The sequence below is a fragment of the Scomber scombrus genome, chromosome 12 (assembly GCF_963691925.1).
Source record: "Scomber scombrus chromosome 12, fScoSco1.1, whole genome shotgun sequence".
NCBI classification, from domain to species: domain Eukaryota; kingdom Metazoa; phylum Chordata; class Actinopteri; order Scombriformes; family Scombridae; genus Scomber; species Scomber scombrus.
Genome location: NC_084981.1, coordinates 24,225,273 through 24,252,107, shown reverse-complemented (window position 1 = coordinate 24,252,107; position 26,835 = coordinate 24,225,273). Strand labels below are relative to the sequence as shown.

The window sequence follows — 26,835 nt, the reverse complement described above, 5'->3', positions numbered from 1 at the left end:
ACACACACACACACACACACACACACACACACACACACACTCAGAAACTCACTCACGGATCAGCAGCTCACCTGTGGAGACTGAAAGCTTCTGCTTCCTCTCGGGGAGAACTGGGCAAACATTGTTACACACATAAACTGTCTCTCTCTCGCAGACACACACACACACACACACACACACACACATACACACACACACACACACACACACACACACACACACACACACACACACACACACACACACACACACTTCTTTCTGAATAACATAGGGGAGCGAGTAGAGGCAATCTGTTGCTCAAAATTGATAAAGATATGTGTTGACGGCTGGTGGTTTTTAGCTGGTAATGCCAACACATCTTCATAATTAAATGATTGCATAAGTAATTTATACTGCACACTCCAGGATGACCCACAGGAGCATCTTTTAAAAAATATGCCGCCTCTATCTGTGCTTTCCAAATCCATTACAAATCACTGTTAAAAAATAATGATGTTTTATGGTGTGACCGCTGTGGTTAAGTTCTGGTTAGGTTTAAACACAAAAATCACTTAGTTAGGGTTCATGGAAAGATCATTGTTGATCACTTGAAACGTGGTGTGGGTTAAAGTTACTATACTTCCTTAAAGTTAGGCAACCATTATCGTCATGGACATAGTAACCATAGTTACTTTAAAACAAAAAGTGAAACAAGAGGTACATGGTGTCTGTCATTCAATGTAATTATGTGTCTTTTATTTTAACCTATACTATATTTGGCTGGCTGGTAGTGGCCGCTGATTATCAAATAACCTAAAAGCACAGACGTGTATTAAGTGCTCATGCATAGTAATGTTGAGCATTTCAACTATTTTGAGCTATTTTTGGACTGAGAGTCAAAACCTGTTTGCCTAATTATCGTTTGCTAAGAACTAAGCCGAAGTTAAGCCGGCAACCACATATCTGACTTTTTAACTGCTAAATGCTCCATTATGCTCACTAAGGCTTTGTCATTCTGTTGTTTAGTGCTGGACAGGGAGTGTCAGCTGCCTGCCTGCTGCCACAGTTAATGAGATTGGTGAGAGTGAACCAAAACAGTGGAACAGTGAAATATTTTTTTCTTCAACTGTTCAGATGTTTGTTGATTGATGAACAATAATTCCTTATTACTGTATTATTTATTATGTAAAAACTTGTGAATATTGTAAAAATGCAGCTCTGAGATTCATAGATATTCTGTTTTCATATTCATATAATCAGAGTTACGTTCACATCAAAGTAAATGTAACACACATTTATTTCTATGTCATTATACAATGAGTGAGGTAGGAATATATGACTTTAATAATAGCTAATTTAAGAAAATTCTCCTTTCTTAACAAAATACTGCAAACTGTAAAATATTTTTTATTTTAACAGTACCTCTATACCACAAGTAATATAAAATACAGCTTGTCACAGCATGTTTAGTTTAGTTTGCAGCAGCCATGTCTGATACACACATACCGTATAGATTAATGCTACTAAATTACTTCAGCAGCCTCATTCCTGTATAGCAACAGAGTCATTTGTTTTCTTTATCATATGAATCACTGACAAAAACAAGAATACTTAGGTCAGGATGTCTCACAGCAGTTGTGACACTGAGTCAGAGAACAGTGAAATCTTTGAGAGAAACAATGACACCGAACTGCAAGGATCTGTTTTTTTCACACAACGCTGAGAATGAAAGTGTAAGACAAAGAGAAAGTGAGAGACAAAGTGAGGAAGGACAATAATTGAATCTCAGGAAAACACTGATCTGTAGAATCAGTTTCATATACACCATGTTTTCCTGTCATCTAGTGAATAGAAAATACATCTTGACACAACACACAGACAGGTAATGTGAAGAGAGTAGGGGATGACACCAACAGGACACACATGACTTCAAATTTGGACATCTCCTTGTGTGACCCACAATATACAAAAATGGAAATAAAATGCTTTTTTTTCTTTTTCATGTTTGGGCAACTGATACACAATTTTATGTATGCAAATGTACACATTTCACCTTTATTTATTAAAAAAATATCAAATATCAGCACTTAAACATGTTGTTGTATTCATCATATACTATAAAATGTTCTCCTTGACCATAAAATAGTGATTGTGAACGTCTGTTTCCCATAAATAAACAGAATACACTCTGACAGCTTTATTAAGGATTATCAAACACTTGTTATTGACTAACAGGGAATTTATGAATGTGAATTGGTGCAGAGACTAATTATGAGTCAGAATATAAACAGTATGTAAGGGTTGAGACCTAATCTGTTAAATTTCATATAGAAATGTGTTTGAAATGTTAAGCCTTCATCACCTGAGCTGCTTTTTGCTGAGAAATCAGATCAACTTTGGCATAATCTTCATTGTACATACACACAGCATCTATATGGTTCTCTTACTCAGCAGGCAAGTACTTCTCTCAGTGGTACTGAGCAGGTACATGCCAGCTTCACACACATAAACACACACATGCTCACATACACAGAGGACCATATGCTGTATGCTGTAGCTAGAACTGTCCCCTGTGCAGTTCACACTGGACCTACAGTACCTGTGCCTGATTGCTGCTGCTGAAAATGAGTTTAATTACAAAACAGGTTGGTCTTCTTAAGAGGTTTTACGTCATGCAGGTTTTGTTCTGGTTTTTGTCAGGAAAATGTAAAATTGCGATTTTAATAGTTTTAATGAATCTGCTGTAATTTTTCTGGTGAAAACACTCATTTGTGGAGTGATAGTTACATAGATTCAGTGTTTAAGTAAACATAAATTCAGCTTCATGAGTAATAGAAGTTGCATAATTGAAAAATGTATTTGTGGTGGAAGGTCTGTATATTGTTATCTAAAAAAAATCAAACTTACTCATAGTAGGAAATTGGTTAAACAGTTAAAACAATAATGTTCGACTCTGCTTATACTCCCTAACCAGATCTATTTTATATGAAACAGGTCTGTTTTATATAAAAACAGACCTGTAGTTAATCAGCCTGATTCAAGGGAGAAGGGCGGGTCCATGGAGACAAAGAGAGAAGGAAGGAAAAATAAGAGAGTAAGGAATCAGAAGAATGAGGAAAGACTGAATGTATTTTAATAATACAAGAAATATAAAAACTTAATGATAGCAGCAGTATGCAGTTAATCAATCTGTTACACTTCCACAGAGCAATATCAGCATTGACTGACTTAACAAATATTTATGGATTTAATATTTTAAGGTTCATTTTTGTGATGTCTGAATGTCACAAAAAAACGGGCGGCAGACAGATAAACAGCAGCAGCTGTGTCACTCCCATGAGTCTCAGAGGGGATGAATTATTTTCTCTCAGCCACACCTAGCTAGCACACACATGTTAGCAGAGCACATACGTGTAAAACACCACATTCATTATCTGGTGTGAGTTTCTTTGCGGAAACACAGACACACACTGCAGAGGGTCACAGGGGAGCAGAGGAGCTTATAACTCCTGAGAGACCAAACACACAGAGATTTACAGTACAGTGTGTTACAGCACCTCTGAAACACCCTGCCCTGCCCAGAAAACACTTTCCCCTGTCTCTAATTTTCACCTCAACATGCCTTTTTGGCAAAAATGTCCAAGGTCAGTTTTCTCAAAGCAAAATAAAATAGCATGAAAATAAAATTAAAAAATGTAGCTGTCCTCAATCCTTTGGTTTGTGTGCATGTGTGGAGGTGTGTGAGGGTGTCAGGGAGAGATTTTATGTAAAATTCAGATGAGTATGTGTTGAGAAAAAGGGTTGCTATTATCATTTCAAAATGAAATCCATCTGCAAAGAGACCAATAATGTTTAATTGTAAGGATTTGATGACTCACCCAATGGTAAAACACAATGCACATTGCACACACCCCATAATTATCATGCTTTTTGTGTTTTTCTACTATTTTCTATCATTATGATGTCTGATGTCTGGGTTAAATATGTTCAAAGGTCCAAAACTTGAGGTGAACAGGATTCTGATTGCTCCGTTTGCAATGTTAAGTGAAGAGAGGCTGCTTGAAGGGCCAATATATAAGATAGTATCGTTTTTTAAACTGTTAATCATGCAAAAACACTCCATTAGAGCCCTATGAATAAAAATATAGACATGAAACCGTGTCTGTTATGTCATCACTTAATAAATAAAAGAAGACACTGAGGTAACCAAATCTCCAGGTGGGTCACAGGTGTCTTTGCAGTTAGTTGTAAACCATCAATCCTCCTGTGTGTCTGGAATAAAAAAGGATGTCAGTTCTCTAAATCAGTTGTTGAGATTTTTATTTAGAAATGTTTGTTCAGTCTGGCTTGCTTAGATAAATGACAAACAAGTGATGAATTAATTAAAATGTTTAATTAACCGAGCAAGTTAAAGAACACATGCTGATTTAAAAGTTTGACGTGGTAACAGGTCACATTTAAAGTACTATTTCAGTGCCTTATATCAGCACTCTGTGTGAGTGTGTATGATGAGCAGTGGGTGCAGTGGACATTAGGTCTTTCTGACTGAGCCTTGTCCTCACATCCAGGTTAAAATAGCTCTCCCTCTCTCTCACACGCACACACATTTAGCAAAAAACCACAGACACACACTCTACCACTGCTTTAAAATAGCTGTCATGTGGGCACACACACTCACACAGGGCAGCGATAGAGACAGAGAAAGTGCACACGTAAAGAAAAAAAAAGGAAGACTTCGATAAGAAATAATGGGCAGCAAGGCAAACCTTTAACTCATCATACACACACACACACACACACACACACACACACACACACACACACACACACACACACACACACACACACACACACACACACACACACACACACTCACGATTGCAGCTCTGTGGTTCCAGACTGAGTTAACCACCGTGCTGATCGAGTTACACTGATTTACTGCTTCCTATACCCCCGTCATCATCTACCATTAGCTCCATATACACAGCCTGTGATTTTATAATTCTGTTTTCTATTTAGTTTTATTCTATTTTATATCTTCTATTTTCTCTCTCCTCTCTCTGGGTTGGGGGAGGAGGTTGGTAGAAACCTGACCTCGGGGGCTGCTGGAGGAGGTCATCAGGGAAGTGTTTTGGGAAGTGTTTGGGACTGGGTGTGTGTGTGTGTGTGTGTGTGTGTGTGTGTGTGTGTGTGTGTGTGTGTGTGTGTGTGTGTGTGTATGTGTGTGTGTGCATGTGTGCATGTGTGTGTGTGTGTGCATGTGTGCATGTGTGAATGTGTGCGTGTGTGAAGAACAAAAGGAGGCTGCTGACTTTATTGATTCCTGCTGGGTAAGACTTCATGTTGGTGGTGAAACATGAGGAATTATAACATAGATTTAAAAAATAATTTACATTAAGTTAGGCGTATTAGTGGCATATTTACCATGTATTACAATATACTTATAAAAGCCAAACCATGTGGTGAGATTTACATCATGTGGTTCTGCATCAGAATGAGAGAGAACAGGGTTTGTGAAGAATGCTGATACACTGCTGATATGAAATTTAGGTCAACAATTAGACTAAAAGACTTTTGTATCTTCAAATGAATCCAGTTTGCACAGTGTTTTAATAGAATCAGTCATGTCATTGTTATGCACAAGCAACAAGGTGACTAAAAATACATGCAGACACAACAAATGTACAATGTACAACATCTACATAAAGGTAAAACCTGTTTTTGTGAATTGTAACCAGGAAGTAGTGCAAAGGTGTGTAAGAGTGCAAGGAGTGCCAAAATAAATATTGAATAGCATCAGTGAGTCTTGGCAGTAGGAGCCTAAATTGTTATTTTATTACATGTTCATTAAAATCCATTCAAGCATCTTTCTCAAATTGTGTCACTGGGCAACAGACCAAATGATTACCGTATTTCCTGTAATACTGGCCTGGGCCTTTATTTACCTCAGCTGCAGAAGATACAAGGCCTTTATCGGAAGCAAGCTTGTATTAGAAAGAAGCCTCTATTTGAATTCCCTCTGTTTGATAAGTAGATATTTGCTCATGTTTTAGTACGAAGCCTCCGTGTTTTCTGATCTGCTTCTGTTTACTCTGTTACATTTTTGTTACGGCATTTTGATGTTAAGACAAACTCAACACTTCCTGTATCAGTGTCTAAGCGCTTGCAGCTTTTCTCCTGAATTTTCCTCTGCTGGCTGCAAAACTCTCTTTGAATCTGACATAAAATGTTCATCTGAGTGCTAATGCTGCTCAAGTTCACTTTCTGCTGTATTGTGGGAAGGGTCACATAAGGTACCTCAAATGTAGCTACTGCCATCTTGTGGCAGTGGCTGCAATAGGACAGTGATAGTTTAGACGAGTTATCCTGAACAACGAAGTGTTGAAAATGACATGATTATATTGTTGAATTTATTAAATTAACGCAGTGGAAATGTACATTATAGTATGGCATTTACATTATATAACAGGCAAGGAGTTTATCCAACCTTGTTTTTTGTCCAGCCTGGTTTTGGGGCCGACCTTTCTTTGTGGGCCCCTGGTCATTATCAGAGCTACTGTCATTTATTTGAGGAAATACAGTTAATATTAAGATCACTATAGTGCCAGATATTGTTAAAGCACCATTTTGCATGTGTTTAAGTCTATCTACCACATCACAGACGGTTTGCTATTTCACTGAGTCCCAGTTACATGAGGAGCAGCTGTGTAGCGTACTATAGTAAGAAAGGAGAGTGATCCTTCAAATCAAAGACCCCGCTTGTTCTTCGGAGGTGTCCTTGAGCAAGAGATTGACTTCTCACCCGCTCTTGGCACACTGTTCTGTAACTAATCCCCAGTCTCTGACCTCTGAAACATAAAAAGACAAATCTCCTGACGGGAGTATTAAAAAACAAAGACAGGAACAAGCCAAAGGTTATATATTTTATGAACCTTGTTGGAAGGGTGAATGATAATATTGTTGTATTTATGAATGCTTGTGGGCTGCAGAGTGTGATACAGCATATGCAGCGCTGCATTTGTGTAGGCTACCAACAGAGCAGATTTAGTTTGTGTGCTTACGGGTACCAATATATAACAAATCTGGATGTGTGCAGATGAGTGGGTGTGGAAAGCAGGCGAGTTTTTAAAGATGTGAGCTATTTTTTCCCATGTTGCTGTTACATATAAAATTTCCACTGAAGAGTATTTCCCCTTCATGTCATTGTGGAGATACTGATGAAACTGGACAGCTGTCAGCACATAAAACATCATGAAGTTAGCAGTGACATAGCAAACACACAACTTACAAACATCAGAGCTAAAACTACATAGTAGAGCTGCAAAGTGGGATAAGATGCTGGTTCCAGAGGTATTTGTATCTATGCTAGCAGCATGACTCAAAGGATGGTATGTCAGTCTGTCTGCTTGTGAATACTTCGGTCCAACACTTCAACAATTATCTTTTGAATTGCCATGAAATTTCCCACAAATATTCATGGTTCTCAGAGGATTAATCTTACTGGTTTTAGTGATCCTCAAGCACCACCATGAGGTTGACATTTATGGTTTCAAGTGAAATGTCTCAAAAACTACTGGATGGATTACCAAGAAATTTGGCACAAACATGATACTGTATGTGCATCGGCCAGTTTTGTTCTTACCACGTTCGTATGAATCAGAATCATTCTAAATTGACAGTTGCTTTTTCCGCTATCAGTAATCAGTATACTACCACACCCCAATAAGGAGAGCTCTGTTGAGGCTTGCAGCAGTAGAGAGAGCTGTCACTCATTTCAAAGAGGGCTGTGATGGTAAAAATGTAGAAAAACTTGATTGCTGCGAACCCAAACAATAGTTTCAGGAACAGAAGACAAAACAAATGGCTGGTGAACATGTCATTGCCACAATTGTTTAGAGCTTATTGTGAATCCTGTATACAGCCTGCATATCTGTTGAACCAGTTCTACGCAGTACATCTGTAGTAAAATAAAAAGAAGGTAAATGTGTAGATCTGTGAAATTGATCTAAATACATTTCTACTCCTCTGAAAGGTGCACATCATGTTTCATCTCTGTTCACAACAGGCTGTGATGTAGCAAAATCAGACCGCCCCTCCATGTGCCACCATTGAACTGTCAAGCTGTGAGGGACACTGAACAGGCTGCTGGTTCACCAGCTCTGTATATCACGGCCAAATCTGATGGGGAGAAATTAATTTGTGTCACATTCCAATATGAAAAACTGATATATATTGTCATCTGAATGAGGGAACAGGACAATTTTAACATATTAGTCATTTCATTGCATTTATGATGATGATTTATGGGTTTTGTTGTAGCTATTAATCGTGTAATTAGTAAATAAATTGTGTATTGTTGTAATTTCACACTTTTAATTATAATATATTTAGGCCCAGTCTTTTTTTCTTTTTTTAAAATAATTGTGGGTCAAGTAAGAACAACTTAAGGTAAGGAATCTCAGATGCGTGCTTAAAACGTTTGTCACCATCACTGTACTAACTGTATCATTTTGGATTTGTCTCCATAGTTACGATGAGTGTGTTGGCCCTGGTTCTCAGATCTACATACCTACAGATGACCCACCTCCTTACTCCCTGTTGGACCCCTGTCAGACAGGAGCAGAGCAAGAGGAGCAGCCAAACTACACCAGCTCAGATCCTTCTCCATACTACGGAGAGACCTCAGCCAGTGCCGCCTGGTTCTCCCCCTCCCACTACCCACTGGGATTACAGGACCAGGAGCATCAACACATCTCATCCATCTCCTTCCCGTTGGATGCAGCGCCGTCTTATGAGTCAGTGCTGGCCGAGCAGGGACAGCCCCTTCCTCTTATGCCATGTGACCTTTACAAACACCAATCAGAGAGGGGGGACGACGGCAACCCCCAGCAACCAGGGACGGACCAGATCTTGTAGGACAATTAATTTCTTCTTTCACCTTCGCTGTTGGTTGTCCCCAGTTGAATTATACAAACACTTGTGATGTGGGGCAGGAAATGGCTGTTAGGAGCAGCTGTGACACCAAACAATGGACCTTAATGAGGTTTACACATCTTCCACACAGTTGCTAACACCTAATAAGGCTGAACATATGCTGATATCAGCATCTCAGTGGACTGAAATCCAGCCATGATTCTAATTCCTCCTGTTTCTGGACAAAACAAAAACTCACATCTGATTGCGTTGACTTGTAAAGTTTCCGGAACGACAACTCCTCCCCTAAAAAAGGTTTGTCGTCCCAATGATGCTCCCTTGAAGAAAGACTCTCCTCCATCTAGTAATAACACCATTGTCTAGTTCAGTTTTTGTCACATGTTGACTGTTATTCTCTCTTTCTTGGATCAAGGATTGATTCAAGAGTCCAGTGTCATGTTAGGAGTCTAGGCTGAATTACTGCTTACAAAATGTCAACATTTATTCATCATACTGTAGATGACAGAGAGATGACTTTGTCTGTAGAAAAAAGACTTGAGTGTAAACAATATCGACGTGGTATTTAGTCTAGTTTAAGGCACACAGAGTACGCACCCCCTCCTGCTTCTTTTGGTAGGACCCTCACTCCAATTTAAATGTTTTGGATTAAAGTATACTTGCTTCTGGTGTCGTATACAGCATCCTCATCTACCGGCACACCACTGCTGATTCCCAGTCCCTGTACTTTGTAAGCATTAGGTGCAGTGTGCTGTTCTGTAGCCTCCAGTGTGGTGGTAGTATTGTAGTGGTTAGAAAGATTTTGTAATAAAAATGGTTGCGACCATAAAATCCCAACTAATTGGAAAACTACCTGGCCATGAACAGTGAATTACAAACACTCCCGGCCGCCATTCCCAGCTGTGTCTGTTAAATATTTACAGTAAACAGCTGTCATCACCAGAGAGGGGGATTCAACATGTCCACTGTTGTACAAATTGTCATTTATTTCTATCTATCAAGGGCTCTGGTGTTAATATCACTGCTGGAAACGGACCCCCAGCAGCAACATGTAGCTCGGAGCCCTCCTCCCGATGATGAGGTTGGGTTGATGCAACAGAGGAGTTACACATAAAACTGTAGACCTGAACACATTGTTCACAAGAGAAATTAATGCTTCTGCCTTTGTCTGCTTCTCTCTGTCTCGCTCTCATTAAAGAATTAACAGCACCATCACGGAAGTTTTTCCCCATTGCACTAAAGCTTCCAAAACTTCATCTAACTTAGCATCAACTGGTTTGTGCCAGCTAAAGTAATAAATTAATAGGCTAATTAAACTGATGTTAATGTAAAAAAAATGTTACTAGTGGCCACTGCTCACTTAGCCCTCTCTGAGAGAAAGCTGGATTACCAACTGGGTGAAACCATGTCCAGTATACCCGGGTTTTTTTTTTTTTAGGAAATTGCACAAAAAACTGAGGGTTGCTCAGTATGAAATGTCAGAAAATAATTAAAAATACCCAATGTACACATCAACCAGAGATGTTATGTTTAGTATTATGGAGAACTAGAAAGAATGCTAACATTTGAGGATGTTATCAGTGAATTTTTGAGATTTCTGCCCAAAAAATGACTTAAAAACTAAATTAATTAGATATCAAAATTGTTGCCAAACATTTTATGTCAATCAGTTTATCGTCTAATCGTTTCAGGACTGGTGTAAAACTATGTAAAGTGGGGGTCAATAGGGGCCCAATAATAAGCTTTTGCCCTGAGGCCCCATATGAGTTTAATCAGGCCATTCTCCCAGATGTGCTATTACAATATCTAAATGACAACATAGTTCATGTATGACTTCAAATTCAAAATGGAAGTGAAATCTTGAATGGCTGAATCCTCTGTTGAGGTTGCCGTCTTATAAGCTATATGTGAAAAAATGGTACAATTTTTTTTTTTTGAAATGCAACAATGCTGCATTAGTGACTGCATTTTACAGGGAAAAGTGATGCCTGTCACAAACATTTAGAGTATATTCAACAGACATTTATTGTCTAGGGAGTATATAAAGTTCGCATAGTGCAGTGAAAATGCAGAGGGGTTATAGATGGGAATGGTGTGTTTGTCTTCAACATTTGCATCACAGCTTCCGGTCCAGTCATAGTCATTGATGAACATTTTAATAATTCATAACCACAAACCTTTCCTGACCTAAATCAAAAGGTTTCAGTTGCCTAAACTTAACTATAGCTTAACCATAGTTACATTTAATTTTCTGCATAAGTACCGGCATCAACTTAAAGCTCTCTGTATTTTACATGAATTACCGCCCAGCGACAAAGCCAGAGCAGGAGAGTAATGTTTGAGTATTTCATGTGCGTGGAGGGAAAACCTCCTGGAGACACTAAGACCTGTAGACAACACATCACCATTCGTCACCAGTTACTGAAGCAGGAAGTCATTTGAGGCTGAGCTTTAATAACAATGCAAATGTTCATTTTTTAATTTTAAAACAATTTGTTTTTGTGTAACCTTTGTTTTCTTAATTAGAAAATGGGTCAACACAAATTTCGTATGTTTATAGGTATTTTTAATGATGCGTTTTTGTGTGTGTGTGTGTGTGTGTGTGTGTGTGTGTGTGTGTGTCTGTCTGTGTGTGTGTGTGTGTGTGTGTGTGTGTGTGTGTGTGTGTGTGTGTGTGTGTGTGTGTGTGTGTGTGCTGCGTGTGTTAAAAGATGTGCCTAATAGCCCTCAGACTGTTAGCTTGAACATTGTAGCCATATGATAATCTCAATGCAACTAATCCAGAGCTTTTTGCTGTTAAATGTTAGGTTATCATATGAAATGTTGGTTTACTGATGTGATACAGTACGGAGAATTTTAGTCACTAACTGAATCCCTTTTTAATTAGCTGTAATAATAGATTTTATTGAGGGTAAAAATTAAAAACTGCTGTTCCAGAGATCAGCTTTGTGTTATTTGGTTGCACAATTCTCACCCTTTAGTTGATTTTCACAGCAGTACTTTCAACTGTTGACCACTTGACATAATTTCTTGTTGATTATATTGTGATTACTCATCAGTACAGTCACTCTTAAACCACCTACAATGTTTCTCTTTCACACATCTTTGTCTCTCTTTTGTACGTCTGCCTCTCTCTTCCTTTTCTCTCTCTCTCTCTCTGCAGGATTCAGGGAACCTTTAAAACAGTCATTTTAACGTGCAGAGCCATTTACTTCCAATCCAATCAGCTCAAATCTGCAAACTGCAATTCATCTGCTACTGATGCACCACTTATATTCAGCTTCTCGCACTGATACCTTTTAATACATACTACAGAAATATTTTAGAAATTATTGGCGTGGAATTAAATTCATGTGAACCCTAGGCTAATTAGTCATTTGGTGATAATTGAGTCAGTGTGGATGAATTGTAAAATGGATGTAATTAGAATAGTAGTTTTTAAAGAATTTGATGTGTATAACTGGAGTTATCACATGAATTGATATTATAAAGATATTGCATTAATATAATAAATATACTAGTGCATTACCAGTCCTACAAATAGTGCATCCTACAAGAAGAAACAGATAACACCAGAATTACTTTTTTCTAATTCAAAGTAACCAGGAGACCAAAGAGGACATAGTCATTTTTGCAGTATCAAGCTTTCAATTTCACTTTAAAACCTGCTACTGATGATGGTTTTCAAGTTTTAAAAAGAAACTTGAAACTGCAGCAATGCCTGTGTCCATTTTGCCTCTTCTACTAAAACAACAATAGGTTCATTAACAATTAAATGGCTCTTTACATTCTCCAACAATCATGGACTGTGGATTGGGAATCTAAATAAAATTGGTAAAACTTCAACCAAATTCATTTTCTTAAGGTAAATAGTTTGAATTGAAATTTAGATCTAAATGACATTTAATAGTTAAGAGTTTAGTTTGATCTTTCTGAGGCTCTGAATCAGGCGTCTCCGTTCAGCTTCATATTTCTGACAATAGATCATCACATGATCAAGTGTTTCTTCTTGTTCATCAAAAGTTGCAGCCTCACACATCATGCTTCCCTAATGTCTTGTGTTCATTATGAGCAAATTGAAATCTTGATATTATTATCTTCTCTGTCCTGCATCTCATTTCTCCCACTTTTCTTTGAATTGTGCAACACCTTTGTTCCTTTCTGCAGTCACATTACTCTGATATTCAAAACAAGTTGGAAATCTGTTTTGAAGCACTTGGTGTTTTAATAGTGTTTCAGGAAAAAAACCCACTTGTTTTACACACTTATATATAAATATTTTTACAACTGTTTCAGTTTTAACTTTTTGATTAATTTCAGATTCAAGAAAGAAGCCATTATCAGTAAAATGATAAAGAGATGCTGACTGTGTACAATACAGTATATAAAAGGTAGACTCATACAGAGAATTTAAAAAAGCTATTCTAAAAATCCCTGAAGCTTCCCACTAATATGCACACACATCTCTCTGTTTTAAACCTATAGCCATTCTTGAATTATATGAATTTACATTTTATATGTATGTACACACATTTCCATGTATGTATGTTGGAAATATGCATCACAAGAAAGATCATCCCAACACCAGACGGTACTGCAGAACCACAGTATGACATTCAGCTTTTTTTCCTCCCACACACCTTTTAAATAATGTTCAAAAAAAGTACATTTAAAAGTGTGATTCTGGACACTGAATACGATATTAAGATCACCTGGGTTTACTTAGCCATGTGTGTATAAGCAGAGGAGTATTTTAATGCTTTATTAAATTAGAGGAGAGTAAAATGTAAAGATCATTGAAGTTGTCAGTATTAGAGCAAAGAGTTCATTTAAAACACTTATTCAGAATGAGTGTGAGTCCTTTAGTCAAACTAGAGAGATGTATTTTTCAGATGACTTCAGTCTAGCACATTTTTAGTCCCGTTTGCATTACATTATTTTCAGCTAGGATTTGTTGTAGGTGCGTTTCTCGTAAGTACTGTATGTAAATGGTATGTTAATGTCTGACACGTGTATCACTCCGCATTTTTCTCTCTTTTTCTTTCTCTCGCTCTCGTCTCGAGACAACAAACGTCATGTATATATTAGGAACTGCAGTTATTAATGTTTCTTTATGTTTCTGTATTAGAGATTTTGTCAAAGATTTTTTCTTCGGTAGAGAAGAGTGAATAAATCTGAACTCTTATACATCTGAGTGGCTGTTTTTTAAACACACACACACACACACACACACACACACACACACACACACACACACACACACACACACACACACACACACACACACACATTTCCTCGCTGTAATCTGTCCTAACCCTAACCCTAACCCCCTCAAATGCTCTTGCAATTTAAGCGATGACAGCCAAATTCCACAGTATGTCCACCGTCATGTTGTGCAAAAATGCATTTAAAAGTTGATCTGAAGCTTATACGAGGAATAAGTCATATCAAGTGGATATTAGTCTTTTTAGGATAAAATTCCTTCTTTGTGTTGAGCTGCAGTGGAAGTACAGTAACAAAATTGGGACTATGGCACTAAAAAGACTGTAACATTGAAACATATCTTATTGATTTGACTCATTTGGACAGCTGAAGCTTCATATTAGCTTCAGATAAACTTTGTCCCCCATTACTTACAGTGAAAGTGCATTATGAACAGATATTTTAATGGTCAGTATTAGGTGGAATGATTACAGTGAGAAAAACTTGTTTTAGTGAGAAAAACCTGTATAGTGTACAGTGTATAATCTGAATGATAAATCTATCTTAATTTATCTTATCTTATTTGGGCTCCTGACTGCAGTTTTAAGACTGAGTTGAATGAACTCATGAAACCTGTTTGAGACACTTTTCACTTACTTTTCACACACACACACACACACACACACACACACACACACACACACACACACACACACACACACACACACACACACACACACACACACACACACACACACACACACACACACACACACACACACACACAGTATATCCAAAGGAATGTAGTCATCATATGTACTGAACAAAACACAATACTGATAATTACATGTCTTTGAATGTCATGTATGTTTAGGCCCCTCCTGCATTGCCCAGTGCACTATATGCAAATTTATTTTTTTTCACTGTCATATATAACATATTACCTGCGGCAACAGCTAACCCTAACCCTGAGATGTGTCACTAGCAAAGTGGCAAAACTTGAATAGGCAAGTATTCATCCATCCATGGAATCTTTAAAAGACAAAGCTTTAAGAAGTTAAGATTAGCGTTTAGCTTGAGGCTTATTCAGACCTGTTTGTGGTGTGAGAATCAAAGCATAACCTTTCACAAGCTATTACCACTGAAACAGGATTTTCTTCTAGTTCACAATAATGGATACGGTTATGTAAGGACAAAAACATGTGGGACAAAATCCACAGTCCTCTTTATGTGCAAACATGTATTTAAAAGTTGATCTGGAGCTAATACGGAGCTTCAACTGTCCAAATGAGCCAAATCAAGTAGATAGGTTTCAACGTTACAGTCTTATTTTAATGCCACTTTCTCATGTTCATATTTAGACATTTGCATGCAGAAATAAAAACATACCATATAGAGAAAATAGATTAAATACTGAACAGAGTTTATGGAGTTGGATATCAAAGTACATTCAAGATAAATCTTTAAAAAAAAAAAAACTGAATTAATCTATTCATGTTTAAAAAGAAATCAGATGAAGAGCAGTTAAAAGTTGTTAACCACGCTCTGTGCTTTTAAATACATCTAATGACTGAGTTATCTTTGGAACCAATTATCCTCAAACTGAACAGGTTAGATGGTTGAGATTCTTTAGACACACGCCTTCAGCCTCTCAGTCTGCTATATAAGTCAGAGCCACAACTCACAAGCATCATCAACCTCAAACTTCACTGTGATAGACCAACCTACACTCTGTTGCTGGCGAGTATAATAACAGAGGTAAGTCGTTTTTTAAGATCTCTTCTTTGCTTTTACTGACTATTTAAAAGGATCATTAATCTTGATGACAAACCATAAGGCAGGTGATTGCAGTAAAGCTGAGTGCTTCCCTGATCTGTTGTTTCTGTTTGTAGAGAATGAGAGCTCAGATCGTGTTCCTGCTGTTCACCCTTGTGGTTGGGCTGAGCGTAGCGTCCACTGACGATGAAGACAGTATGTCCTCCATGTGCCTGTTTGAATAAATGTCTAATAAAACTTGAGTAGCACTGGCCAAAAACTTTGGATTTGTTACAAACATCAAATGTGTTCCAACCTTATAGTTCTTGAAGAAGAAGATGCCTTGGAAGGGATGGAAGAACCAGACGATTTGCCCGAGGATGATTTGCCCGAGGAACCTGCAAACGAACTGAATCCAGAAGATCAAGGTAAACTGTTGTGTGTGTGTGTGTGTGTGTGTGTGTGTGTGTGTCTGTGTGTGAGTGCAACTCTCTCAAGGGTAACTCTATATTAAATGCCCCTTAATTTTAGACCAATGTCAGTATGAACAGGAGGAATGATCACTTGTCAATGTTTACTATTTTAGGACAGACTTGAAAAACTGTGAGTCTGTCTTTAAAGCAAATTTCAAGTCACTCTGTAAGTGGGCTTTCATATCAAATTGAAGTGAATGAAAACCCAAAAGCCTGCCTGACAAGTAGGAAATGATTTTATGAGATGATGTATTTTTGAACTGTGATTTAAAGTGAAGTGCAGTTTTAAGTTAAAGGCCTAAAGCATGTCATACAACATTATGGTCATTTTTAAAGAACTTTAGTAGCTAAAGTTTTACGTTGACAAGTGTAAATACTTGTCCAATCTAAGCGATTCATGCACATAGCCTCACCACATTGATGCGACAAGACTGTAATCTTCTCAGTCTCTGAACAGCACAGGGATTTAGATTGTTCTTGGTGTTGCGTTAATGCCGTGGTTATCGGGGTTAGGGTTTGCAATTTATGTCTAAATGTTCAAAATTTCTTTTGTAGGGGAACTGCCTGAACCAAACCCTGAGATCGGAGGGAAATAGCTTCACCTTTCTAACCCTACACCTGAGCCCCCCCTCGCCTCGCTCCAAGGCCCCACCCACCAACAAACACACCCACACACACACCTGCACACAAACAGACACATAGACAGAAACATGCATGCACGGACATAAACACACACACATGTACACACACGCACACTTGCCCACAAACAAACACACACACACATACACATACACATACAAACACACAGACAGACACAAACACACACACACACACACACACACACACACACACACAGACAGACAGACGGACACACACACCCACAGATGTTGAATAAATAAAGACAACACTGAAGCATGTCTCTGTGTCGATTGATGATTTAAATATTTGTATTTAAGACTTCTGACATGGAACCTGAAATGAGAAATAGATGCAATTTGAGAATATGACTTTGTATGATTGTGGACAGCTTGTTGATCTCATCCCCTTTGTAATTAGATAATAAAATAAACTGAGACAATACAATAATGATTAGCATCAATAAATCTTAAGTCAATTTCTCATGTTCATATTTACATACAGAAATGAAAATTCACCATATAGCGTGAAAAGGGAAAAAAGAGAACAGAGTTTATGGAGTTGGATATCAAAGTTAATTCAAAATAGATATATAGATACAAAAATATTGAAATAATCAGAATTAAAGCATTCATGAACTGCAGCAGAAGTAATAAAGTAAAAATAGAGATTTTGGCACTAAAATGACTGTAAAGTTGAAAGATATCTACTTGATTTGACACATTTGGATGGCTGAAGCTTCATATCAGCTTCATATAAACTTTTAAATACATTTTTGCACAGAAGAGGTATGTGAATTGTGTCCCCCCATCACTTAGCCTATATTGTGAGAGCATTATGAAGGGATCTCCTAATAGCCAGTCTGAACAGGAGGGATGATTACAGCAAGAAAAACCTGTTAAAAATTGTTGAAAAATAGTGAACCTGTCCCATTTTTACATTTGAGAGCTGTAAAAACACCCAATACACATTTGTTTAAGCCTGACTTTTACTAATGTGACACACTATACAAATATGGGAAAACAATCTTTTTTTGTGTGTGAAGCTGATACACATTTTAATAAATGCAAATGCACACATTTGACCAGTGTTTATTAAAAAAAAATAAAAATCAACATTCAAACATGTTGTATTCAACATATTCTATAAAATGTTTATCTGGACATTAAAATAGTGATTGTGAATGTTTTTTAATCAAACAGAAGGATTAATTAAACATTTATTATTGACTGATGTGGGAATTTATGAATGTGAATTGGTGTAGAGACTAATTACGAGTCAGAATATGAACAGATGGGTTTAATGATAATATGACTCTTCTGAACTCCTCATGGCCTTTACCACGTCGCCCTCTAGTGGCCACATGTTGTAAGATCATATCCAAACTGCATAAACCACACACATAAAAGTTCAGTTTAATTACTTAAGTGTGATTCATGTATTGCTTTTGAGACAATATGTAGAAAACTAATGTGAAAAGTGACAGTTTCAGAAAAAAGTATGGAGGAGAAACCACAGCGCTGCACTAATGTGAACAGTGTTTTTTTGCATCAGTCTGGAGGAACTGTCATGTGATCCGTCTGCCGAACCTCAACCAGAATGTCATCCGTCATTTGCAGCCTGCTGGCCGGTTAGAGACACCCTCCTTTCTCCGGTGTCGTCCAACTGAGCCGCAACACGTCGACTTCTCTCCACCAGCGGGTTTCCCCCTCTTCATAAACTCAGCCGGAGTTTCTTAGCAGGAGACGCTGAACTTAGACAGCCGGTTGAACGGGGAGTTTCTGCAGGGGGGAAACATGCGCTCCTTAGCGGGGCTGGCTGCCATTGTGGCGGCTGCGAGCTTGTACCTCTACCTGCTGTCCACTCACCTTCCTCCGGGACGGGAGCACCTCAAGTCGGCCTCTGAAGGGGAGGACCAGGCAGTACAAGAGTTCAGGTATGGACCATGGAAAGAGACATACAGTTAACAAACAAGAGACTTAATGTAACCACAATTAACCCACTTTAAAAAAAAAAAAGTATATTAATTTAGTTGCCTTGTTTTAATTCATGTTCTAATTCAGCTGGAAGTCCCAAGTTTGGATTAGGGTCACCCTCAGATCAGCTTCAGCAACAGTCGCTTAATCAAATTTTGATTTTAGCAATATAGCCTATACAAACATATAATAAGAATAATCACACAAAGCAAAAGTGTATTTACTCATATACTTCTTCACATATAGTTAATTCAGCTGTCATAGTCTGACCACAGTAATGAGATGAAACAGCTCTTTTTAAAGTTAAATACTGGCAGTGATTCAAAGCCCTTTAGTGTTTGGGCTTCCCCCTGAATTACAGTAACATCATGTGGCCTTAAATACCCCACTGCCATGATTGTTTAACTTTTTTCCAGCCTCTGTGTTTCAAAGAACTGCGGCTAATTACATTTTTCTAATTATCATTTATGTGTATTTTGAATAACAATTACTTTCTCCCAGAGTCCAAGTAACCTCTTTAAATATCTGTTTTAATTCACAATGCTGTCAAACAGAGAAAAGCAGCAAATCCTCATCAACTAAGAAGCTGGAACCAGAGTGTGTTCGACATTTTGCTTATCAAAAAAAGTTGCCAGTTAATTTTCTTTTGATCTACTAATCGATTAATTCCTTCAGCTCTGTTGCTCCTTCATTGATGGACTAGTGCAGCTGTTGCCAACCTTTTTTGACTTGTGACCTCCTTTAATGAATCACTGCCTACTTATGAACTGTTACCAAAGAGTCTTTTTTTCTCCTCATTGTTTCAATTGAAGCATTTCTAAGCCACAAAGGAGATGAAAAGAAAATGGCAAAAGAAAGACAAAAACATCATTTTATTTAGCAGAAATGTGTCCTTCGTATTTATTCCTTTAATCATCTTGTGACCCCTTAGATTTAGCTTGGTGGGTGGGGGGCTGAACTAGTGACCCATCATCAGTGTTTACCTTCCTCCCTCTCCACTGGAAGAGGCTCCTTGTGAAGGGAATTAATTTCTTTTCCTCACTACTACTAATAAAATCAGTATAGCGCTGAAATATTAAACGTGTTCCCTCTCTCCTTTCTTAATTTCTCTCTACTCTCCTTTCAGTACTTATTGGACTGATCGCATTACTCGTTGGAACGTGTGTGCATGTTTCTTAGCCTGTTCAAGTGCATTCATCTACGAGTAAGAATAATACTGACTTTATTTATATAGCTAATAAAACAAGTGTGTCATCTGGACCTTTTCTAGTTTAAACACAGACCCTGCTGGGACCAGTAGTCCTCATGGGAAGCAAAGCCTGGTCCTAATGAGGGAAAACATCATTTCTGAGGTCCTGGTAAAGGTTCGGGTTGGGCATTAATTGGTTATGGTGAGGGTTTGGGTTAGGCTGTCCATATTGCATGGAGGTCAATGTACAGTAATGTCCTAACAAGAATGTGCAAACCTATGTGTGTGTTTGGTCTGTCATAGTTTACTTTTGGGTAGCCAGTTAATTAGGGACCGCTTGTCCACCAAGTCTGATTTTGGGTCAGTTATGGTTGGGGTTAAATAAGGTCTACAGGAAAGGAATCTAAGTCTATGTAATGTCCCCAAAAGTGACCATGATCTGATATGTATTTGTGTGAGTCTTGTAAGTGGTACACAGCAATGTGCAAGACAGTCAAGTGTGAGGCTGTTTAGGGATGATAAAATAACGCCGACCAAGACACACCGAAGCCAAGAGCCAAAATGTGTGTGTGTGTTTAGACCCAGTAAATTGATATTAATCTTATTATAGTGTACTTTTACTTATGAAGTCATTTGAAGGTGTCACGAGTGTACCTAATGAGATGACTTTCCTGTTTGCCAAGTCATGGGTGTGTATTTGTGTGTGCATGTTTGTGTGTCAAAAATTACCTTTTAAAAAGAAAAGTTACATTATCTACACATTATCTATAGAGCCTGACCCATATTGGATTTTTGGGGCCGATGTTGATACTGATATTGAGGATTTAAAAAAAATCCATTACCAATATACCATGTACTTGTACACACATTTTTGCAATGATTCCTCAAATGTGATGTGATAGCCATGTTATATATCAACTTGACATGTTTACTATAGACCAAGACAAGTCATCTTCATTATTTAGTATGTTTGAAACCTGATGTGGAAGGCCAGGGTTAGGGTTATGGTTAGGGTTAACCCTAACCCTTTACTCTTCCTAACAACACAAAAGAAGAAGAAAACAATACAGCGACAAACTAAATTATGTATTTTGTCTTGCAAAACAGCTGGTAAGAAATTAACGTAATTTCATGTCACGTAATGGCCCCAAAAAAGTTTTCAGTCCCAGTTTACAGTTTGCAATCACTTAGTCTGCTGTTTACAGGGCTGAAATGATTCAGTTAGTCAGAAAATGAATTGCCATAATTTATCATTTATCAATAACTAATGACAAACTTTGGTGCCTCCAGTTTCCTGCATGTTATAATTTGCTGCTATCCGCTCTAGTTGCTTTAAAACCGCATTTAAAGCTGCTTAAATATTAAACCTAATATGACCAAACTTCATATCTGTGTTTGAAGATGTACTTGTGATGAGGCAACATCTAGTCCCTTCTACGTGAAGTGTCTACATTACCTAATCTACTCCTGTATATTAATACTTGGGGGTGTTGGGGTGTGTGTGTGTGTGTGTGTGTGTGTGTGTGCAGAGACAGAACATTTCTCATGGGATTTTGTGTAAGCGAAATTAAAAGTACCCACGATGACACATTTCTGTTTTTAAATACTGCACTTGCATCCGCACAGTTTCACATATCTGAGAGCTTTAAAAAAAAAAAAAAATCGTCAACATGCTGACCAATGAAAGAACAGTATGTTTGTCCACTAACCAGTAGAAACAGAATGTCAGAGCAGGTGGTAGAGGAAGCCGGCATCTTGAGTTTCAAGTGGGGGGATTTTGTGTGTGTGTGTGTGTGTGTGTGTGCATGACCTAAGCCACTTGCAGGGACACAAACCAGACTTAACACCAGTTGATGTGGAACAGCTTATGCACTTGGGGACAAACGCTGTTCCCCCCAGCTGGTAAAACCCAGATTTTTGGTTCAGTGGTTAAGGTTAGGGTTAGGTTAAGTTTATGTAAATACTCCAAAAGAGTGGCATAACTGTGTGTGTTTGGTGTGTCTGTCATAGACTATGTTTGGGGGGAAATTTTAGATATGGGACCAGTTAATTAGGGAGGGCTTGTCTAATTGAAAAAAAGCAGATTATTGGGGCAGTGGTAAAGGTTAGAGTGAGTGTAAGTAGTGGTTAGGGTTAGGGTATGTTAAGGGAATGAATGTAAATCTATGTAATATATATATATGTGTGTGTGTGTGTGTGTGTGTGTGTGTGTGTGTGTGTGTGTGTGTGTGTGTGTGTGTGTGTGTGTGCGCCTTGAGGGGTCTCTTCCAACCCTCTGCTCAACTCTACAGAAAGCAATGCTATTTCTGTCACTCAATCAAATGTATCCTGTTACACACACACATATGCATGGACAAATGTTTCTATAATGAGTAAGGTCTTTCCTGTTCTTCCTATTTGAAGTGCTATAAATAGTACATAATCATGATTTGCAGTATCAGAAGCCACTTCATCCAAATTACAGGTCATCACAGATCATACTGTAGGTTTTCTTTTACCTTTTGTGATATTTAACCATACAGCTATTGGTTATTTTATGTGCAAAGTTTGAGATATTGACCTCTGACACTTCAGCTGCTGCCCCAATACAATGCATGTGAATGTATTTCATGCTTTAAGATCTGGAAAAAAAAGGCAGCTTTTCTTTTCCAGAACAAAATGTCTTGGTTTCTCATCTGTCGTTTTTTTTTGGGACTACTTTCCTGCCGAATAAATAGTCCTTATGAGATCTCTTGGTCAAAAACCTTGAGTTTTTAACAGTAAACAATACGTTTATTAATTTTTATTGGGGATTATGATTGAAAAGTAATGATGAAAGGCATTTTTTGAAAAGAGGAAATAATACATTATTACACTTTATCACAAAACATTACATTCTTACTCTACAATATGTACAGTCTACCAATAAGTTGCTTATTCATCATCATGAATCAATCATTAGTAAGATAATTGTGTCCTGTTGTGTGTTTCCACTTAGCCTGAAGTTCCCTTCGGACCTGGATGAGCTGCGGGAGCTCGCTGAGATGCTCAAGTTTTATAAAAGAGAACATCACGGCTATGTTCTGCTGCTGTTCTGCAGCGCTTACCTGTATAAACAGTCCTTCGCCATACCCGGCTCCTCCTTTCTGGTGAGACACGCTCAATAATGTATGATTTCAGCAAGAGCTGCTACTACCCATTATTTCCATTATTGATCAATTAATTAATTAATAGATTAATAGATTAGCTGTTAGCCTTTAAAATGTCAGAAAATTGTGAAAAATATTTTGCCCCAATCAACAGTCGATAACTAAAGGATAATCAGTTAACTATAAAAGGGGAGTATAGAAACCAGAAAACACTCGCATTTAAGAAGCTTGAACAAAAAAATCACTTAAAAACCACTCAAAACAATTAATTGATCATCATAATAGTCTGCAATCAATTTTCTGTCAACTACTGACTAATTATTGAAGCTGCAATTTTCACGAAACCCGGAGAAATAATACATACTGTGTCTAAAACATCTTAAATCTTCATCTTAACAGGTAATTTAGCATATTTTATTTAATGTGACATGTTTTCTCTGTTGTTTCTAATGAGCTAATTTCACGAAATTTCTAGAATCATGTTCCATATTTTTTTATTTTAGCACACACATCTGCTTTATTCTGTCTTGTTTCCAGAGACTGACTCTCATTTTTATTTAACCATCCAGAACATGTTAGCTGGTGCGATATTCGGGCCCTGGGAGGGTTTGGCGTTGGCCTGCCTGCTCACCACTCTAGGATCTACTTTCTGCTTCCTGCTGTCTTCTGTGTTTGGAAAGCAGCACGTGGTTGAGCTCTTCCCTGAGAAGGTGCTGCTGCTGCAGAGGAAGGTAGGCCTCTCTGTTCACTAGTCTCACTGATTAAAACAGGTGTGTAACTTTGTAGTTGTTGTATTTCACTAGTTTTTTTCTGCTTAATAAATGACTGCAATGCCTGACTGCTTGTTGTTTTGAATAATGTGAAGTTACCAGAAACTTTTTTATAAACACTATAGAAGATGGATCACTTGTAATCAGTGTGGGATTTTAACGGGGTTGCCAAGTCTGCGGTTTTCCTGTGGAATTGGGCGACTTCTAAAGTGTTTTTTTTTTCTTTTGGTCTGCTGGTTGGATAGACCTAGACTTTTTTTCTTCATGAATAATGTCTATAAACAAAAACTCTATATTTTGAATGAAATAATGTATTTAAGATATAAGATAAGATTTTCTTTTATTAGTCCCACGATGGGGAAACTTACACCCATTTATACCAAACTCCTACCAAACTGACTCCAGATCAGTACATGTACACTGTATACACACACACACACACACACACACACAGAGCATGCTGTAATACTCTCTTCTGCTTGGCGTCTGCCTCTGGATCCCCACTCTGGAGAGCTGCTTTTAATGTTGGCACACTAAACGTTTATGGTGGTACTTTGTAGATTATTACAATACATTAATCTGTGATAGTTGTAATTTTAAAGCAATGTCTTTTTGGCAGAGGGATATTTTGCGTTCTAGTATTTTAGGGGGGTTTTGTGGGCTGGTTTTGTCTCACAGACCTGGCAACCCTGGATTTGAACCTCCTTCTTTCTTTAACCTATGTAACTTTCTAACATGCAGACTTTAGAAAGGCCTTTATAATTATATGTATAAAAAAATATTACTTTCAAAAACATAAATCTCTGGAGTTTGAAAATGAAAAAACAACCTATACAGCATAGGAAAAAACAATAGAAGTGATGGAAGGGTAAACTTTTATTATATTATTTAGGTGTTATTTAACATTTATGCAGTCTTAAAAAAAACTACATAGTGACTCTTTCTGTTACTCCTTTCACCTTCTTTTTTCCCCCATTTTCTATCAGTGTCCCTTTATCCTTTTCTGTTATCTTTCTTCTCTCCCGCTTCCCCCCCGTCAGGTGGAGGAAAATCGTAGCAGTTTGTTCTTCTTCCTCCTTTTCCTTCGTTTCTTCCCTATGACTCCTAACTGGTTCCTAAACATCACCTGTCCTGTCCTCAACATCCCTATGCCCATTTTCTTCTTCTCTGTTTTCATAGGTGAGACTGTTCACACATAAAAATACACGCAAGCACATAAACCGCTACAAACTCTGATCACTACGCTGCTACTTTCTCCTCCTGCAGGTTTGATCCCCTACAACTTTATCTGCGTTCGTACAGGCTCCATCCTCTCACATATTCACTCTCTGGATGATATCTTCTCCTGGGGGACGCTGGCCCAGCTCCTGGCCATTGCCCTCATGGCTCTGGTCCCAGGTGCGCTGATCAAACGTTACAGCAAAGATCACCTGAAGGTGGACGGCATGGACAGCAATGGACAGAGTTCGGTTAAAAACAAGCAGGAAAGGAAGAAACGGTGATTCTGGGGGGAAAAACGAAAGGTATCTTCGTATCAGAAAACCGAAAGTCTTCACCGGTAGGCTTGTGACCTTTTTGTGCACTGTGGCCTTGTGGTTTCCATCAGGGCACATCCAGAGGCTCATCATATTTCTAGTATGATCTGTTTTTATAATTTGGAAATGTCTTCAGGTCTTGTTACACCACACTTTAGGTCCTCTTTCCAAAAGATTGCTGACTTCTGATACACACAAGTAAAGTTATCTTCTGAGACGGGCCCCTAAATATATATAGACTTACAAAACAAAAGGAAGTCTTTAAAGTAAAGCTGCAACAATATGTTGACCAATTGATTTGTTGATTGGCAGAATAATAATCGTCAACCATTTTGGTAATAGGTGTTTGCTGGCTGCAGCGTCTCAAATGTGAAGATTTGAAGCTTTTCTGTGGCATACATGATAAAAATCTGAATATCTTTAGATTTGGGGCTGTTGAGCAGATAAAACCAAATATAAGAAAGCGTCACCATTAGCTATGAGTGCCAATTTGTTACTATTTTCTGACATTTTATAGGTAAAACAATGAATTAAAACTCTGACAGCCCCCCTTACACCGACCTATTTAGAATTACTGAAGAATAAACTAGCACACAGGTCCACTATGTTTCCATTTTGTCAAGTTATCACACAGAGCTGTTAAAGTCATTTGCTCTGTGTAATAAATATGTACCGTAGAGCTGCACAGGAAGCCCCACTTGACCTCGCTGTGGAGAAACACTTCTGGCTCAAACACACTGGATGCTCTCATTTCTGTCTCTGTTGTATGGTCTGATTTTATACTTTACTTTGAATTCTGGCACCCAGAATTAGCTCGCCCACATATGTTTACTTTGTTTGCAGTCAGCCATTATGGTTCCAGAAGAGAAAAAAAAGTGTTATGGCTTGTGTGTCTCCTCCTAAAACACTTACACATGTCTTAATATAACCCTGGCTGCATCCACTGATGGGTTTTACAGCAGCTCACTGCAGACCAGGTGTGAAAGAAAAGGACATGAGTGATTTGGAGCATTAACTATAAACTTGATGCTTTTCTGAACCCATTCACTTGTGGTTTGGAGTTTGCAGCTCACTGAACATAACATCAGTATTCAGCACAACCTTTTGTATCGGTCTAATAAGAGTTTGAGAGCGTTACTTCAACTCAGAATAATATACATAATTCATATGTATACTATTGATGGATCTTATTATACTAAAAGATTAATTCTTGTTTTTCTCCATTTACATTTAGACATTGTAGAAATTCAGTTATGTGACT

At 37.9% G+C, this 26,835-nt stretch overlaps 2 protein-coding genes across 2 annotated transcripts in view; both read left to right on the top strand.

Annotated features, from left to right (window-relative positions):
* Nucleotides 1–8,895, top strand: part of bean1 (brain expressed, associated with NEDD4, 1) — a 13,605-nt gene extending 4,710 nt beyond the window's left edge. Inside the window, exon 4 of the mRNA XM_062429994.1 lies at nt 8,508–8,895. Within this exon, the coding sequence (XP_062285978.1) occupies nt 8,508–8,895 (388 nt within the window). The remainder of the gene's footprint in view (nt 1–8,507) is intronic.
* Nucleotides 8,896–18,772: 9,877 nt separating this feature from the next.
* Nucleotides 18,773–25,541, top strand: tmem41ab (transmembrane protein 41ab). The gene is made up of 5 exons (XM_062429993.1): nt 18,773–18,912; nt 23,119–23,269; nt 23,839–24,000; nt 25,080–25,218; nt 25,306–25,541. Exons 1-5 carry the CDS (start codon nt 18,773–18,775, stop codon nt 25,539–25,541), a joined length of 828 nt encoding a protein of 275 aa, XP_062285977.1.
* Nucleotides 25,542–26,835: the final 1,294 nt, after the last annotated feature.

Excerpts from the sequence above, each read along its gene's own strand:
- tmem41ab (XM_062429993.1), top strand. The coding sequence starts at position 18,773 with ATGCGCTCCTTAGCGGGGCTGGCTGCCATTGTGGCGGCTGCGAGCTTG. Across the intron at positions 23,270-23,838 it reads TACCCGGCTCCTCCTTTCTG|AACATGTTAGCTGGTGCGAT; the intron begins GTGAGACACGCT and ends TTAACCATCCAG. Across the intron at positions 24,001-25,079 it reads TGCTGCTGCTGCAGAGGAAG|GTGGAGGAAAATCGTAGCAG; the intron begins GTAGGCCTCTCT and ends CCCCCCCGTCAG.